Here is a 16,135-nt window from a genome sequence, read left to right as displayed (position 1 = left end):
GCATTGAAAAAAATATATCGTTTTTGAAACTCTTCATCGTGCGCTTACACAGATACACACGGGAGCGTACTTTAAGACAACTCTACCAAGAACAATTCAATGTTACTATGGAAATTGCGAATAAATAAATAAAAACACAGCCATGACCGCCTACTTCAATAAAGAATTGCAAAATTCAATTTTTGTTAAATATTCAAAACAAGTCCATTTTTGTAATGTCCATCTTGGAGCTGGTTGGTTCAAGGCTTTCAAGTCTTTATTGAACTTTTTTTTTTCTTTAATCCCTATGCAAACAATGAATGGAGAAATATTTCCAGAACCAAGGCCACTGAAAAAGTGGGTGGTTGATGTTGTGCTCTATTCTCACAGCTTGCCAAAAGGTGTCATTACACACAGAGTTCACTTTAAAGGGAGTGTAGTAGTACAGCAGTAGTACAGTAGTACACAACAGCTTAAGTCATCACAACTATATACTACTCTGTCTGGAATCGAAACAAGATTAAAGCAATGTACAATTTGAAAGAACATACAAGAGATCATCACAAAAAGAAACACCGAATATTATGTTGAGCTCAGAATGCCCCTCAATAACAACGGCCAACCAAGAGTTCCCTCCACACCAACAAATATGCACACTTGAGCCTCAATGTAACAAGCTTCTCAATCTTCTCATTTTCTGGGGTAGAAGCATTGCGTGCAATTCATCCAGTGCCTACGTGTCCTTCTAAATGGATCTGACAGTAAGTCACAGAAATCCTATCAGTCCCTGTAATCTTGTCACATGTGACCAACACACGCTAATTACAGGGGTGATGCCCGATTGGGTTGTCATATAGACATGTCTCCAAGGCAACCCTACAACTCAACCAATTAGCTCTTAGCCCAAAGACAGGTCAAGTGCTCTTGCAAGAGACCCTACAAAAGACTTGGGGTCAATCCACCAAAAGTCCTAATCTTCAATGTTTAGAAATTTGATTAGGCTTAACCAAAGTGGCAAAGGACTTCAAGTTCACTACTAATTATAAGAGCTTGTGATTGCTGCAAATAGGTTTAGTAGTGAACACAGAAAGTTGATTTGCTCTTCATGGTAACTGTCAAATGAGCTAATGGCTCTTTGACAAAGTACATTGGCTTGACTTAGCAGCAAAATCTGTCTTGACGGGTTGTATGACTGGATCTCCCCATGATTTGTTGAGGAACAAAAATTAGCCAACTAGATAATGAGATTAAAAACGTGGCTTTATCTCCTTTCATCATGTAAAAATCACCTCTAAAGGAAGAAGGAAAGCTGTCCATAACTTTGAAGTTGCTATGGGAGGATTGACCGGGGACAAGGATGGTTCAATTACATGTCTGGGTGATAGTAATCTTAGGAGACCTGTCCAACTTCTTGTGGAGTTAGACAATAGGATAAACACATCGGTCACGTTTACCTGGCCTGTCTGGGGTCTATCATTATATCATAGATGGAAGCCAATCGCTGAGCTAAAGAGATCTGTGCATTTGGTTAGGTTACACTTAGCAGAAGTATCATGCACAGAAAAATGTGCCCCCAAAAAGTCTTTCAATTATTTTTATAAATTAAATATTAAGAAAATGTATGAACTACCGGTGCTTCACTCAACAATGTTTGAACATTTCACAACTATGATGAAGACTCAGCAATATATTAACTTTTTGTAATGTTGTTTTTGTTTTCCTTTGCACTATTAATGTGATTTAGGTTGTATAATGTACCCTGGGAAATACATTTTTAACAAGAGGTGACTTGAATACCGGTAAGTAAAAATATTTGTTATTGACACATGAGCTGGAAAATACAAACCACCCAGCGGTACATTTGAGCGTGTTATCCTAACAAATCAGAGGTCTGAGTGGCCATATAAGGTACAAACAAAAGGCCTATCAGACAAGAATGCTTTGGTCTGAAGACTATCCAAAGATACGCCACAGCCCAGCAATACCAGCAGGTAAAAAAGGAAACTGATGCTAAAGTAACTAACCAATTACAGAGTAAGATAAAGGATTAGTCCTCGGCTCATCTGCAAATGGGATCAGTGCTGATTAGTGGGCTTTAGGATGACGTAGAGGAACTGGATCCTACAATCATACAGCTCCTCAGCCGGCCACCCCCTTTTGCAGGGAAGGGAACCATCAGCAAAAGCCACGTTGCCCCCCAGCAGGTCCATTTGGGTGGATTTATGAGAAATTCCAGAGGAAGAGGCCTCTGGTTGTCAACATTATGGACTCTCTTAAATTGTGGATGGTCAGAATGGGTATGAAGAGGGGAATCCTTGCTACAGCACGTTCTGCAGCCATACTTGATGACGGATTACTAAACTAAGCTTCTGGACTACAACGTTTCGGTTCAAGGTCTTCAAGAATTTCAACAAGGATCAGAAAACACATCAAATCTTACAATAACAGGCAATCATATTGAAGAATAACCCCTGTGAATATATCCTTGTGACTCATTAGACACCAAAAACAAAATGGCTTTGATGCTTATGAAATTTGACTTGGCCAAACGGGTCAAGCTTGCCCAAGGACTGTGGCTCCTGTACTGGCTCTCTGTCATGGTTGGAATCATCATCTTCAGCATGGGGATCTTCTTCAAGATCGAGCTGCGCAAGAGAAGCGAGATTATGGATAACGATGAGAGTCATTTCGTCCCCAACCTGCTCATTCTGGTGGGACTTGTGGCCTGTGGTGTCAATGCTTTTGGGGGCAAAGTGTGCCATGACTCCCTTGACACAGTCAAGTTCACCAAGTGGAAACCTCTATTGAAGATCTACATGTGTGGATGTGTGGTTTTCTGCATCGCCCTCTTTGTCACGGCTCTGCTGTGTTTCTTGATGCAGATCTCTCTGCACTTCGCCCTGGCTGAAGGCCTGAAGAATGGAATGAAGTACTACAAAGACACAGACACGCCAGGACGATGCTTCATGAAGAGAACGCTGGATATGACCCAAATTGAGTTCCGTTGCTGCGGCAACAACAACTACAAGGATTGGTTCGAGATCCAGTGGATTAGCAATCGCTACCTGGACTTCAGCAATGAGGATGTTAAAGAGTGAGTAGTGATATTTTTTTTCAGTGAAAACGTAGATAAGAGGTGGCGAGGGATCTAAGTGGAAGAGATTCTGGATAATTGTTATGCAACTTCTTGAGATGTATCTTTTTTTCAATGATTCATTATGATTACGAGATGTATATCAAGTTAACAGATATAGACACATTCAAAAGGTACAGGCATTAAACATATATGTCCAAGTATTAGGATATAGTTATCAAGGCTGATGTTCAGTGGGATTTGGGGAAGTTGTTTCTTGTTTAAGGCAGCTAAGCGGATAGAGATCAGCTGATGTATATATTATTCTCCTCTTCAGGAAGCGCAACCAAGAAGGCGCTCTATTGTGCAATAATTTACACAATAACCAAGATAAAAGATAACACAAAAGTTCTAGCGGAGACCTCTCAAAGCAGACCCCCTGAAACCTGTAATGTTGAATGCAAGAGGAATCAAATTTAAGGGGTTTGTTTTGAGAGATTCCTAAGTAGATTATTGGCTGGTGGGTTTTATAAAAAGGAAATGAGTAAAGGGGGCAAATGGATCCATGGATTGGATAATCTGTCAGGATCCCATTCCAAAGTCCTTTAAAGCTTACTCTCCACACCAATAATAACATTGTACAATCTATTACCTCCCATGGAGTCTGCCCCCAATGTTGGCCTCCCAAGGGGCGATCACCGTTTAGGTGATAAATGATCCCAAGGAGGTTCACAAATCTAATTTAAAAAGTGGTGTTGTTTTTATAATCAGATTGGAGTTCTCATCTTTGTCCAGTAATCTCAAAGTTAATGTAAAGATACGACTTTGTTGAGATATATTTCTAAGCCTGTCACTCCTGAAATCTTAAATGCCACACCCAAGAATAATGAACCAATTAATGACAGAGAGTTCTCAATCTTTTTTGGGGGGAATTTCTTAGCCGTGTCCAGAGCAACGTGGAAGGCAAATACTTGATGGAAAGCGTTCCCTTCAGCTGCTGCAACCCTGGCTCCCCTCGGCCCTGCATCCAGCATCACCTGTCCAACAACTCCGCTCACTACAGCTATGACCACCACACTGAGGACCTAAACATCTGGACCAGAGGTTGCCGTGAAGCCCTGGTGTCCTACTATGGAGGCATGATGAACAGTATTGGTGCTTTTGTGCTGCTGTTCATTGTTTTGGAGGTGGGTATGGGAGACAAACTGGAATCTTAAGTTGAACACAGCTAACTCGTGGTCTTTGATTTAGTCTCTAGATTACACTCTTGGTGGGTAAAGAGTGTGTTGCTAGATTCTTAAGAGCTGCTAGATTATAAGGTCAGTTGGTGCGTATAGAGTAATATAAATAGGTCTGGAAGAATCAGATTAATTAACTGCTTAATTGATTTAATTAACACTTTGTGTTGATGACATGACAAGGTATAACTGATAAACATTTAACATGTGGGAAAGTTGACAAATAACATGAACTATTCACATATTCACATATTCACATATTCATATTTTCTTCTTACAGGACTTGTCTACATTACTCATTCCTTCCAGAAAAAAGCGGAGTTTTTTGTAAAATTGCGGGAACTTGCAAAAACTGCGCTTTGATGAAAAAAAAGAAAAAAAAAGTGATTCCCCCAACACCCGGTTCTCACTAGGCTACTACCTTAATGTAAAGAGTCATTTCTTATTACTTCCTATGATAAGCAAGCATATACATCACAGAAAGTGCTGGAATATTTAAGTTCTCATCTTGTTTTATTTCAGACCTTAATAAACACATCAAACGTACAAAACATTGATGAGTCAAACAAGTTCTGTAGCTTTACAAAAGGAATATGCTACAACTTCTGTAAAAATGAATAAAGAAAATATAAAAAAATAATGTGTGCTCCTGTTATACAACTTTTAGATGATGTTCACATCGCGTAATTACGTCACTTCATAATGTTCCCATGGCAACAGGGGGAAACGGCTGCTCTCGTGTGAAACAAACGCCACATTTTTCAACCTTCTGCTAAGATATATGTGACTTTTTTGCAACGAAAATGCGAGGATTATGAAATCATGCAAGCCCCGCGTATTTTACACGAAAATCGGCAATTTATGCGGCGAAAATGCGGCGTATTTGAAAAAATGCGGACTTTGGCTGATTATGCACTAAATCATGCGATCGCATAATCGCGTTTTTCTGGAGGGACTGATTACTACTACAAAATACTATACAGTAATGCATACACAATTTAGTAGATGGGAACAGCAAACCTTCAATATGAACTGTTAAGGACCCGATATATATTAGTACACAAGTTCTTCGCCTAGTGGTTAAAAGAAATTTGAAATACATGACCAGTGGTATACTGTTAGCGAACATCCCAAATATGAACATCCCGACAATATCCCAAATATGTGGTGTGTGCTTTGCTGTGTGCTTTCCTCTCAATAACAAAATGAACACACAACAAAAATAACAGCGATGAGAAAACAGCAGTTAAGAAAGCATCTGTTCATAGAGATGTAGACATGTTTGCACAAGCTCTACAATCCGGCTCTCCAGTCACATCACATTTATTTATAGCACTTCATACAATAGATTGCTAAAAAACAAGCAGCTTTAAAGTATTAAACATAAAGATAAAAAAACAGTATCGCTTTACATAATCGTCACAGACCATTGGTAGTTCGAAGGCGTTTACCAGTCTGAGCAAATTTTTCCGAAATGTTCGCTTTGGCAAGCTGTTTCGAACTCCCAAAAACTCTAAACAAACTTCTTTTGGTCTGATTATGTTCTTAATGACTACACAACAGTTCATTCTTCAATTTTCGTGATTGTGTAATGTGACGTGACACCAAATGTAAAAAAAAATGTGTTCAAGAGGGTTAACCTTAGCCTGAACCACAGGCTTAAGTCCTAGAATCTTGATGCCAACCTGGATATTTCCTGGAAAAGTAGAGCTCAAGTGGATCAAAACATAAGAAGCACACAACAATGATGCTGCTTTGAGCTTGAACTTTCTAGAGATTTATTAACCTGAAATTTTGTCGCAGGCTGTGGTGACCGTCGGTTTGCAGTACCTCACTACTTCACTGGAAACCCTGGCAGACCCAGAGAATCCTGAGAGCGAAAGCGAGGGATGGCTGCTGGAAAAGAGTGTAAAGGAGACACTTTCCGGCATCATGACGAAGATCAAGTCCCTGTGTAAAGGCAACCAGGTACAGGAGGAAGATGCAGAAGCAGCTCCCACATAAAGCTGAGAGCCACGGCCCCTCCTGCCCCGTCATGTCCGTAGCCACTCGCACTTTTGGGAGAAGGAACGCATGAAAGCTTGCTTTAAATGTTCTCTCTTAAAAATATAGGTGTATATGCATACAGAAAAAAGATCAATACACCGACAATTTAATGAGATTCCAACTGAAATGTGAATGTACACACTACAATGTAAATAAAAATGAGATATAAATGAATTTTCTAATATTTTAAAAATTAAATATATCCGTACATCTCCTGATATTACCATCTAACCATTTCTGATTTTCCAACCAAACAAGCCTCACTCTCCATGTTCATTTGTAGTAGCATCAAGTTTGACCCTTATGTTTCCAGTTTATTTATTGGTTGAGCGGATGTTTAACCCAACAGCCTCACACATGCAATAGCATATATTTCACCCTATAATATATGTTTCATCCTAAAGCCATTGCGTGCTATGAAATCAGAAATGACCTGTCTTGAAGGGGTCACATGGCAGCTTTTATCCGGCAGCTGAGGAAAAAGCGTTCCGTCACCTCCCAGAACTTAAAGGGATGGAAACAGTGGCACACCTTGCTTTCTACACAACGCTGCCTTTAACAGGCCTTAGGTTGTCTGACAATCTTCAAAAGCATTTTGATGGTGATCTACTGGAGAGAACTCTGTAACAATGGGGAAACTCACGTCCGCCATTAATGTGTGTAGTTCTCGGGTTAAATATCTGACTCACTAGTTGAAGAGATGTGAAAACAGTCTTTCTGCCTCAACTTGCACCATTTGAGAGCGCACAGCTGTGGGACAGTTACAGAAGTTGTCAAGAGTACCAAATGTAAAAGATTCTAGGTGATTGTGTGTGCTTTGTTAAGTCAGACAACCCAATCAGTTGTATTTTTATTCATATCATTTCTGTGAATTTTTCATTGTCACATATACCTTTCTGTACATTTGATCTTGACTTTGCAGTAACGCCAGTTTTTGTGGATCATGTAGGTAACTCCATTTGTGAGATAAAGATATTTAATGAGACTCAGCATTATTCTGTGGTATTTTGTTGTTGCAAAATGCAGTGTAGCCTATATACTACAGCTTGTTCCTAATGCACACCTACCTCTGAACAGATGTGACTCTTTGCTTCTGTTTAACTTTAGACTTTAATATACTTAAAAGACTTAAATATAGCTATGTTTCCATCCACACGTTTTTATCCACATTAAGTGATATCGAATGAAAAATGCCTCATGGAAACAGTAAAATTCGATTGAATTTCATGAATATCAACTCGAATGAAATACGATCGGTCTCATCGGATTTTATCTTTATCGATAAACGGCTTATGCGATAAACGCGGATGGAAACGTTATTATGGTGCGATCCATTTTGCCTAGTAAAACTTTGTTCGCAAATGTTGGCTTGAATGTTGTGCAATTCGGTGAGAAAATGAATGGAAACACCTTAACATGTCTCAAATTAATTCGATATAGCTACCAATTTGATCGCAAAACAGCATGTGACGTCATTTGATGGAAAGCCGTTTGATGGAAACACACTTTCACCAGCTTTATTCGCATGAGGTTTTTTTTTTTACCGAACTTCAGATAATTCGATTGACAAGTGGATGGAAACATGGCTTATGAGGGGTGGATGTGGGGTGAAGTAAGTGGCTGTAGAGCTGGTCACAGGTAAGAGATGTTTGGACAGTTGAATCCCAGCGGGACACAGCTTTACCTGATTGGATGAAGAGAAGGAAATGGATTTCTCTAAATGGGACTCAGAACAGCTGCCTGAACACACATCCTCAGAATACCTTTAAGCAAAAAAACATGGACGTGAATTTTTCTTCAACATCAATATTTTAGATTAAAATATATAAATATGTATAAAGGAAAGTGTACGGTTTAAAAACGGTTTCTGATTATGTCACACTACTGAGACTGCTTTTCAATTACCTCTTTACATATATTAGCCTATCTTAAAAATGTATGCCAAAATTTTCCTAATCAATAGACCTGTAGTCAGTTGACAGGCTAAAAAGTCATTATAATTGACAAAAGCACCAAAACGGCATAAATTAACTTGTATTTAATGTATCTCTTTACCTCTTAGCTTCCTCACTTTCACTGTTGATGTGGTCCACAATGAAACAGTTTAATTAACACTGCTCTAGAATAGATATATAGGTGAATGTAACGAAACATATCAAGAACGTGCCATAATCAATATCCCAATCAAAAGGCATCATTTCATTTTGTGGTAACACTTTAGTATGGGGGACACGTTCACTATTAACTACGCCGTTTGCCTCAATAAACGCCTAATATCTGCTTATTAATAGGCTAGTTAGTAAGGTATGGTATTGGGTAGGATTCAGGGATGTAGAATAAGGTCATGCAGAAAAAGGCATTAATATGTGCTTTATAAGTAGCTACTAATAGACAGTTAGAAAATATACTAGTACGCATATAAGCAACTTAATAGTGAGAATTGGACCTTAAAATAAAGTGTTTATTTTATTTATAATGAGTAGCTATATAGGCCTATACCTGTTTTTGCACTTGGACTTTATTTTTTTGCACTGAGATACAAATACTCAATACAAATCAATCCATCCATCCATCCATCCAGCAGTAATGGGCTTAAATGTAATTAAAAATGTATTAAAGTTAATATTAATTTAATACCAATTAAGTTAATAACAATTTCATATTAAGCTAAGTAAAATGGAGATTAAGAAGGGTGAAACAATTCTAACATACAGGTAGAGCGCTAAACAGAATATGTGTCATCTGGTATTTTCTCCGGCCTGAAGTCCATAAACAGCGATGGCTGGATAAAAGCCGTTAATCAGCTTTCTGGAGCAGCTTACCTTCTCAGGTGAAGCTCCGGACGGGACAGTGCGTCTCACACACGCAAACACACGTGGCACACAAACGCAATTGTCAAGTAGGCAGAAAAGAAATGCTATTATTAAGTTAAGGTTTTAGGCTTTAGACCTGCATACATGAAATGTAGCTACCTTTGGCTGCAGCTTAATTGCGTTTTATTTTCTGACTTCACGTTGTGTAGTCAGGGAAGTTCATGCTATCGGAAATGTCCTACTTACCACTTTAAGTCGTGATTACAAGCTCGTCGCATTCAACTTTGTTGTCGGAAAGAACAGGAACGGAGGACACAAGGTTATTCTTGCCTAATATCTGGGGAAAACTTATTAAAGCCAAAATGATATTTAGCGTCCCATGATTAAACATTCACTGCGTTATCTAGTTTGCTGACAATTCAGAAATTTCGGTCAAATACAGGCTATTTTCACTGTGAATAAAAGATCAAATATGCTTCAAATTACCATTCGTATACGCTTTAACGACAAGAAAAAAATCGACGATGTGTAGCTCTGTTGTGGGGAAAAAACGTTCTCAGCAATCGTTCTCCCCTCCGCTATGTTTAAAGTTTATGGCACACCCATCTCGGGAACTCCTTCCCAGTGGTTATACGACTTGGTTCATGAATTATGTCCAATATTTTCCTAGGAAATTCGTATTTACGATGATTCCCATATGTGAGAAGTGAGAAGCTCGGGATTTTCTTTAAGCCTTAATTTTTACGAGTTGGGGGAGTATCAGTGAGAAACGTGGTCGAATAATATTATGTATTTAGCTGTCGACATTGTCAGGCTTTTTTTATTTATAACAAAATTCCCGACACAAAATATCATAGCATATATACGATAAAATTGACATGGCTTCACAAGTTAATAAAACACATTAAAAAGCAAAACACACCTGATGCACATTCTTGTTTCATATCATTTTTTAGAAGTAGGATTGAAAAACCTTGTAGGCCTATAGTTAATTAAGAGAAGGTACACCGCCATCTTGCTCCGACGAAAGTTACTTGAACGCTCCTGACGTCATAAGGAGGAGTTGTGGTGCGTTCGTCACATTCACGTTAGTTTGGACTCGTTATGTTTTGTCATCATCTGCCTTCTCACTCATTTGTTGTCACGGACACTAATCACATTCAGCTGTGCACTCATCAGTCACCATCATTAACACCTGTATGTTCTGTTTCAGTTCAGTGTCCAGAATGTATATAAAATAAAAGGAATACAGATGCATCACCCATGTAGGCTGTACAGTAGGTGGCGGTAATACTCCTAAGGAGTGAGCGAAGAAGAACAAGAACAACAGTGTCCGGTATTGTCTATGTTAAATGTGTGTTGCTATCCGTTTGCCTTTCTGTTGTTAATAAACCTTCGTATTGGATATTCCTCATCTGCCTGCCAGCAACCACCCGTGACAGAATACCGGGCCAAACAAGTTGAATGCATTTGGACTTGCACCATGGACTTTCCAGCAGTTCAACTCATGTTGAAAAACAAAATTTCTGGATCTCGCCCCTTAGATCACCTTCCCGGATAACTGTCTACCCACTCCACATATGTCGCGAAGCTCCCTCAAGGAACCTCCCCGAATAACTGTTATAATAAGTTATCGGGGGAGGTTCCTTGAGGGAGCTTCGCGACATATGTTGAGAGGGTACTGGCATACTGCCGATCAGCGTTCACAGTCGAGGATACCGCTAGTCCCACTCCCCATCCAGTGCCCAGCCAGAACCACCCAGATGGCGAGGATCGACGACCTGAGCCCACCGCAGGTAGTGCGATGAATGAGCCCACGCCCACAAGAACGACCAAGGACCACATTGCCACAGAGTCCGAGCAGCGCGTGCCTGACCAGGTGTGTGAGGCGGCCGAGCCATCCATCGCCAAGGGAGTACTGGTGGACGTCGAGGGTTCAGATGTGAGCCCCGCCCACCCACCCACCCGCCCGCCCGCTACTGAGAGTGTGTTTCTGGCAAGAACACCTTTTGATTTGGAGTTTGGAGAGGAGATTTGTCTAGCCCCTGTTATATTGGCCAAACTTGACAGTCCTCTACCTGTCTTGTTAGCCCTGCCCAGCCTCCCTCTCCCACCACCTCTCCAAACTATCCTGAACACACTATTTTTTTTTTTGGTTTCTGCATTGGACTTCAGTCTCTCCCGCAGTCTCCAGCCATCTGTGCCACCCAGTCATCTCTATCAGCCTTCAGTCCCTCGGCACCACCTCTGCCTCTCAGTAGCGTGGTACCACCTCGGACCTGTCGGGAGTCATCTTCTCCTGGGCATGAGGAGCCTGAGGCTCCGCCTGCAGCCTCTGTGCGCTATTCTCTGCCTCGACCTGTCGCCCTGGCTCCCGCACCTGTGCTCCTTCCACCCTCGATCTCTGCGTGGACCATCGGCCTCGCCGGACTCCCTCTGCACGTCAGCTCCACCGAGGTCAGACATCACTTCGCCTCAGATGCGGACTTGCGGACCGTCCGCTGCTCTCTGGTCCTCCGCCCCTTCGGCTGCGACTTGCTTTGCCCTACCTCAGGCTCCACCTCCGCCCTCGGTCGTTGCAACTCGACCTCCACTTGCTCTCGGGAGTTCGTTGCTCCGGCTCTGTCGCAGCCGCCACAATCTTCACCATCTCTCCACCACCTCGGCTCATCTGCTGCACGGTGGGCTCCATCCATGCCGTCATTGTCTCCGGTCATCCCGATGGCGGCCCTCACCAGCATTCCTCCATGGCTCCTCCCTCCGTCAACGCCACCATGCGACACTCCCCTGGCTGTGGCCTGGATGAAAATCCATCAGCCCCTGCTCAAGGTCACCGCTTGGCTCAGTCCACCATCACCACCCTGGACTTTGTTGTCCGTCCACCCCCAGAACCTTCATCTGCCTGTCTGTGCATCCCTTCATGGCGCGAGGGGGCATCCTATTCACGTTAGTTTGGACTCGTTATGTTTTGTCATCATCTGCCTTCGTTGTCTCATTTATTGTCACGGACACTAATCACATTCAGCTGTGCACTCATCAGTCACCATCATTAACACCTTTATATATGTTCTGTTCAGTTTCAGTTGTGTCTGGTATTGTCTATGTTCAGTGTGTGTTGCTATCCGTTTGCCTTTCTGTTGGATCTGTGGTTATTAAACCTTTGTATTGGATATTTTGTATTGGATATTAGGTCTTCCTTATCTGTCTTCCCACTCGTATTTATGACATTGTGGTGGCGTTCATGTACGTTCAACTCGTAAATACGATCTGTACGAGATGACTTGAACGTATCATTGAATGCACCATAATTATTCGAGTCAATACCACAGCTGAATGATAATAAAGGAATGATGTATTTGGAATCACTTTCAGAAAGATTTTTCCAGTTGATGAAGGATAAAAACATTGACAGCAAATCAGAATTCATCCGACTTTGAAGTCAGTGGTTCCCTATTTTGATGTAAGAAAAAAAAATTGGACGGGACTTGATTGAGGGTGGATCAAAATATAATGATGTGCACAGATAATTCATTTATAATGGCCTTAGTTCAATTAGGATATTTGAGTAGCGTTTATAAGTGTGCCTTAGAAAACATTACTGGTTTACATCTTCAGTCAAAACAAAGACACTGACATATTTTAAGATATACCAGTGCAAGTTGCTTTCAGTTTAAACCACTCAAACATGCATTTTAATCTGGGACTATCATTAAGGCTTGTCTTTGAAACTGAGGGAATAAATGCTGCAATATTCCATGAAATTGATGGTCATCAAAACCTGCACTAATAAGACACTAAGTCTAAGCAGTAAGAGCTTGAACTCTGGATCTAATCCTCTTTATTGCAGTGTTCCTGGATAAACAAGAGATTTGGACAGAACTAGAGCACTACTGAGAAGAGCTGTAACCAGTAAAATGGGTCACACACTCAGGCCACTAATGGCGCTTTTCCACTGCTGGTACGGTTCAGCTCGCTTGGCTTTTCCACTGCGTGGTACCGCTCGGCTCAGCACGGCACGGCTCGGTTCGCTTTAGCTCGGTTTGGTTTTCCACTGCAGTTAGTACCGCTTCAAAGTGGGTGGTATTATAGCAGTGCCCTCGGATTTGATTGCTTAAAAAAAAAAAAAACTTGGAGGCAAAATATTTTTTAGTGATTATGTGAATTACACTGCGCAAACCAAATACCCACCGGATGAAGAAGGGTTGGCTCTCAGTCTCCACAGTAGGCTACATAAAATATTCATTTTATTTTATTTTTCGTGTTCGCATTTATGAGGAAAAAACAATGTTACGGACGTGAGCGCTCTGAAAGCGGCACTAAAAGATGCTTTAAAACTTTCACTTAGACATCCAACAGAAAGCACAAAACCTTTCTTTTAACCTGGATTTCGTTTTGGATTAATTGTATCTTAATTTTAATCAATGTTTCATTAACCAATTGCCTGGATTTAATAAATAAGTAGTCAAATATAGCAGACGATAGATAGGAAACGGAGGCGCCGGCGTGTGAACTGGAGCTGGTCTCATAAATGAACCGAAACTCAGCATATAAGGTAGCCTACTTGCCTCACATGTCTACTTTTAAACAGAACAATTCAAAACGAAAGAAAACAGAAAGACTACAGACTGCTCTCTGCTTATGTAATCCTTATGAAATGTGCATTTCTCTCCGGTGGGTTCACTAGGCTACTGAAGATCGCGAGTCAGCATCGTCAACTTCATCTTAGCCGACAAAGAAAACACTTGTTTATTAATAAACAATTAAAATATCTCCTTGCAATATTTTACATATTCATAATCATTACTTTTGCCGGTTCTTTGTGTAGAACAGCGGTGGCTGTTACTGGCTATTTAAATCTAGCGGGTTTGATGTCTCACAAATACAATGACGCTGGTAGTGACGATTCTGTCTGACCAATCAGTGATCTGCAGTGTGTTCACGTCACATTTTAGTATCGGTACGGTACGCTTGGAACCTCGACAGAGGTGGTACCATTTAAAGCGAGCCGTACTGTGCCGTACCATGCAGTGGAAAAGCGCCACAAGTGAGCCGTACCGAGCCGAGCCGTACCGTGCAGTGGAAAAGCGCCAAAGCGTGCCGTACCGAACCGTGCCGTACTAAGCAGTGGAAAAGCGCCATAAGCCTTAGCCTGGTCCCACCAGACTTGTAGCCTCGCTCCATTGACAAGCGTTGTAGGTGGGTACTCTGTTGAAGTTTAAAACTATTGGATCTGCCCCGAGTCACTCTGGATCTGCCATAACCAATTGTTGACGTTTGGTCGCGACGTATGACGACTCAAACTAGCGCACGACGTCAACGTCATCGTTCTTAGCCACTCCCTCTGTTCGCTGATTGGACCGGTAAAAAATTGACCGGAGAAAACCAAAGAATACACCACAATCCCAGACATAGTATTGAAGGAAAAGGAAAATTGAGCGGGAGTACGTAGGAGGGTGGAGCCAGGCTAACTAAGCTAACACTGTACCTGCGCTGGAATATACAGAACAAGAGCTTTACAACACACACATACAAAACCCTTACATTGATCGCGCATCAGCTCATTCATCAATGCATTTTAAGGATCACTTCAACACACAACACAGAGCTTTTTTTCTTTATTTCATTAATGTTTTACAATATAGTACAATGTACCCATTTATACAAGAATTCACAATATTAACAAGTCAGTTTGTGATGTAATACACTGCTGCAGCCACTGGAAGTGTCTCAGGAAATATGCTCACCGCATTAGAACCAGGCGTTTCATCTGAATTGCGCGAGGCATGAAAACTTGTATCTGAAAGAAGCATCGTGTGTTTTAATGTGCGTCTGCATCGCTGACAAATAAAACTTTCGATTTGGACTAAATCCTCAGGCCAAGGCCACTAAAGAATGAACAAAGTCTAAAGGAGACCAAAGTTGAAACTGAATTAAGGATATGCATCCATTACTGCTGAAAAATGGTGCAGCAGCGTCAAGAAAGAAAATGTCCGAAATCACAACAACACACACATGTCAAAATCATGTTTCAGAGTGGAATTGCATGATTCCATAGATCGAGGTCGAATACAACAAACACCCGCGAGAAACACATAAATAACACGCTTCACGAAAGAAACAGAAACAAACAGTCTTGTAAAAACGGACCACCTTAGAAATCCATCATATTAGAAACATACCAACTAAACACCTGTACGTAAAAAACCTCACTCACGCAAACATACGCAACCCAGACAGACAGAAAGCAGGCATTCAAAGGACATACTCATGTGCTCCTGGGTCTTCCTGGCGTTGGCTTGTATTGGATGAACATCGCTGAGCACATTAATTAGGTGGCCTTAACAAATGTATTGCAGCATTTGAGATGACGGGGCAGAGAAGATGCTCTATGTCCTACAGGTGGCGCTATCCCTGCATGGGCGTTGAGGGACATTTGTGCTTACTTGAAGGGCAGCACCACCATTCAATTCCCAAGCGATAAGAGAACTGTCTTGGGAAACCTATATATGTAACCAAAATACCTGGAAAATAATTTAATATTACTTGGAGAAGAAATTAAATAGCATTCCTATGAAGAATATCTGTGTTGCGAAGGAACCCTTACTGTTAAGGTTCAATACCTTGGCTATGTGTCTCTTTAAATATGTATTTATATCATATTTAAAAGAAAAAAGGAGCAAAAACCCCCTCCCCCCCACAAAAAAGAAAAGAAAAAAAGTCATGCATTCATCCACTGTCAGAAAGGGGTGGAGGAAGAGCAAGAGGCCTTGGTGACGCCTTGGCAACCTCTAGCCCTGTGCGTTAAGGGTGGGCGCAAGTGTGAGAACACGTCATGTGACTTCACAGGTGCTGCCAGTCGATGCCCACCAGAGTCTGATTGGCCTCCTGGGCGTGGCCGATCTCCTCTGTGATGCTGTGCTGGCGCCACAGCTTCTGGATCTTTCTGTAGCGCTCTTGGCACAAGTGTAATGGGTTTCCCCGTCTAA

General features: G+C 41.4%; 2 protein-coding genes across 3 annotated transcripts in view; one reads left to right on the top strand and one right to left on the bottom strand.

Moving 5' to 3' along the window:
• Positions 1 to 2,096: 2,096 nt before the first annotated feature.
• prph2b (peripherin 2b (retinal degeneration, slow)) lies at positions 2,097 to 7,076 on the top strand. The gene is made up of 3 exons (XM_056250287.1): positions 2,097 to 3,073; positions 3,993 to 4,239; positions 6,094 to 7,076. Exons 1-3 carry the CDS (start codon positions 2,493 to 2,495, stop codon positions 6,292 to 6,294), a joined length of 1,029 nt encoding a protein of 342 aa, XP_056106262.1. The 5' UTR covers positions 2,097 to 2,492; the 3' UTR covers positions 6,295 to 7,076.
• A 7,675-nt stretch (positions 7,077 to 14,751) lies between these two features.
• ubr2 (ubiquitin protein ligase E3 component n-recognin 2) overlaps positions 14,752 to 16,135 on the bottom strand; it is a 52,420-nt gene continuing 51,036 nt past the window's right edge. For both annotated transcript variants that reach the window (XM_056250276.1, XM_056250268.1), the window contains exon 47: positions 14,752 to 16,131. In XM_056250276.1, the coding sequence (XP_056106251.1) occupies positions 15,990 to 16,131 (142 nt within the window). In that variant the 3' untranslated portion in view covers positions 14,752 to 15,989. The remainder of the gene's footprint in view (positions 16,132 to 16,135) is intronic.

Source organism: Rhinichthys klamathensis, unplaced genomic scaffold (genome assembly GCF_029890125.1).
Source record: "Rhinichthys klamathensis goyatoka isolate OS25496 unplaced genomic scaffold, OSU_Roscu_1.1 h1tg000003l_1, whole genome shotgun sequence".
NCBI classification, from domain to species: domain Eukaryota; kingdom Metazoa; phylum Chordata; class Actinopteri; order Cypriniformes; family Leuciscidae; genus Rhinichthys; species Rhinichthys klamathensis.
The sequence above is the reverse complement of the archived record's forward strand: the minus strand, read 5'-3'. Positions and strand labels throughout refer to the sequence as shown.

Bases quoted from the DNA above. Each gene is read 5' to 3' on its own strand.
- prph2b (XM_056250287.1), top strand. From the start codon at position 2,493: ATGGCTTTGATGCTTATGAAATTTGACTTGGCCAAACGGGTCAAGCTT. The intron at 3,074-3,992 runs GTGAGTAGTGAT...GGAATTTCTTAG, and splicing joins AGCAATGAGGATGTTAAAGA to CCGTGTCCAGAGCAACGTGG. The intron at 4,240-6,093 runs GTGGGTATGGGA...ATTTTGTCGCAG, and splicing joins TGCTGTTCATTGTTTTGGAG to GCTGTGGTGACCGTCGGTTT.